At 41.6% G+C, this 2,145-nt stretch overlaps 1 protein-coding gene across 1 annotated transcript; it reads left to right on the top strand.

Moving 5' to 3' along the window:
* Positions 1-1,732: 1,732 nt before the first annotated feature.
* On the top strand, positions 1,733-1,924 carry FIBRA_09587 (uncharacterized protein; the record flags this gene model as incomplete). Its single annotated transcript, XM_012321872.1, has 2 exons — positions 1,733-1,771; positions 1,826-1,924. 2 exons carry the CDS (start codon positions 1,733-1,735, stop codon positions 1,922-1,924), a joined length of 138 nt encoding a protein of 45 aa, XP_012177262.1.
* Between the last annotated feature and the right edge of the window lie 221 nt (positions 1,925-2,145).

Consider the following 2,145-nt stretch of genomic DNA (forward strand, 5'->3'; position numbering starts at 1 on the left):
TGGGTAGGGAACTCAAATGACCGATTCGCGACAGGCTCCTAGAACCATCCGTCGAGGAGCGTTCTCGTTCCAATCACTACGGTTTTCTGTGCTAAGTGTTAAGCGCTGATACACATGACATATCCCAAAAAGGATGAACAAGTGGAAGAGAACACTCCAGGATGGCTGGCATAAAACTCTGTCTGAGGTTTGGCTGAGCACAGAGAGATGGGTTGCTTTTGAACAACATTTTGGGATGGTGTACAGTTTGTGTCAGCCTGACCCTAATGTGAGTCCCTATTTTCTGTTGAACAACTAGTGAGACACATCACAAATTTTATATACAGAACTGTTACAATTGGTTTATGGACAGTGTAGATTAGTATATCTAATCCTATCTAGTATAAATCTAGACATATGATCATTATCTGATAGACCAGATATAATTATGAGTCTAGTGTTAAGGGACCTGGAACAACAAGGGATCAGGAGTTCTACTTGTACTGGGCTGAGTGTCCTGAGACTAGTGACACTTAAGTTCTATAGGACTTGTACTATGGTTTGTCCAACTTGGCTGAGCTTCTCTTAGCAGGAGAAGTTTAAGAGCACACACTGATTTAAGCAGTCAAGAGAACACCTAGGTTCTATTGAGTGTCCCTATAAGGTATCATAGGAATAGGAGGACAAAACTAAGGTACAATGATGTAGTAGCTACATCTTAAATAGAAAAGGATATTAGAAATGTGTCACAGTTTTCTTAATAATATTCCAGAATAGGTGTGCACCTATCTTATCTTATCAGATAATGATTAGATACAGATCAGATGCCAGCCAGAGTATACTCGGAATAGTAGAGAACCAGCTAGAAGGTTCCAGGACAAGGTTGTCAATCAGGTGACAGCTCACTAAGCAGTTCTACTCAGCATTGCTTAGTGGTCACGACCCACACGTCACCTGATGTTTTAGTCAGACTCCAGCTCGGGGATTCATCATCACCACCAGTTAGTAAGATGGTCAGTAGGTGTTAAGCGACCTAACGACTGAGGATCAGGAGTTCAACTGTTAACTGGTACTAGGACTTATACACGCTATAGTCCTACTGATACTAGAGTTTGTATACTGAGCTGCTATATCTGATAGTGGGTTGAGAGCATATACTGGTTGAAGCCAAGCTTCAGACTAAGACTGAGACTTGAATAGACAACGGAGTCTATTACTAGAGAACTGTCCCTATAAAGTGTATGTAGGGAACAAGAGGACAAAACTAAAGTACAGTAGCGCAACCAGTGCCGCTTAAATAGAGTAGAGCGAATGGAGTTTAATTAGTATGAAACACTGAGTTGGATCAGTGATGTACATGAAACAGTTTCACTGGGTTGTATCAGTGATGAGGATGAAATGTGATAGAGGTGAAACATGATGTAGGTGAAACATGATATAAGTGAAACGTGATAGATATAAGACACTGATGTAGGTAAAACACATCAAGTGATGGAATCAGTTGTATAGTACAGGGTCAACAATGAATAGTTAGGAAGAGAAAAGGAACCCCCCTCTGATGCTGTAACATTACCCCCCTCTCCAGATTTGTTGTTCAGAGTTTCCATTGTGCATGGCACTCTTGTAGGTATCCAGGTTTATCAGTGGGACAAGGGAGTTGTCCAGGCTGAACATCAGCAGTGGTGTGGAATTTATAACGAGGATGTAGGAGTCCACAATAAGAGCATAACCAATGCCAATACTCACTCCGAAGATGACCATCGACCTCATATTTGGTACAGAAGCGAAGACAGTGAGGCATGGCACCAGAAGAAGGAGTGATAATAGAGAACTCATAGCGTTCAAGTTGTTCCTCCAAATTGGTGGCCTTGAGACGTGTGCAACATTAACTCATCTCCTCTTCTATATGAAGGAGTTCAGCCCCTATAGATCATTGTGCTGCTAAGAGTAGATCAATCTTTGCATCAACACCCCTGAAACGATCTGTTAAGGGTCCTAACGACTGAGGATCAGGAGTTCAACTGTTTAACTGTTACTAGGACTTATACACGTATATGTCCTACACTGAGACTAGACTTGCAAACTGAGCCACTATAGTTGATAGTGGTTTGAGAATGTATACTGGTTGAAGCAATGCTTCAGACTGAACTGGAATAGACAACTGAG

Source organism: Fibroporia radiculosa (assembly GCF_000313525.1).
Source record: "Fibroporia radiculosa TFFH 294 genomic supercontigs, scaffold84148, whole genome shotgun sequence".
Taxonomy (NCBI): Eukaryota; Fungi; Basidiomycota; class Agaricomycetes; order Polyporales; family Fibroporiaceae; genus Fibroporia; species Fibroporia radiculosa.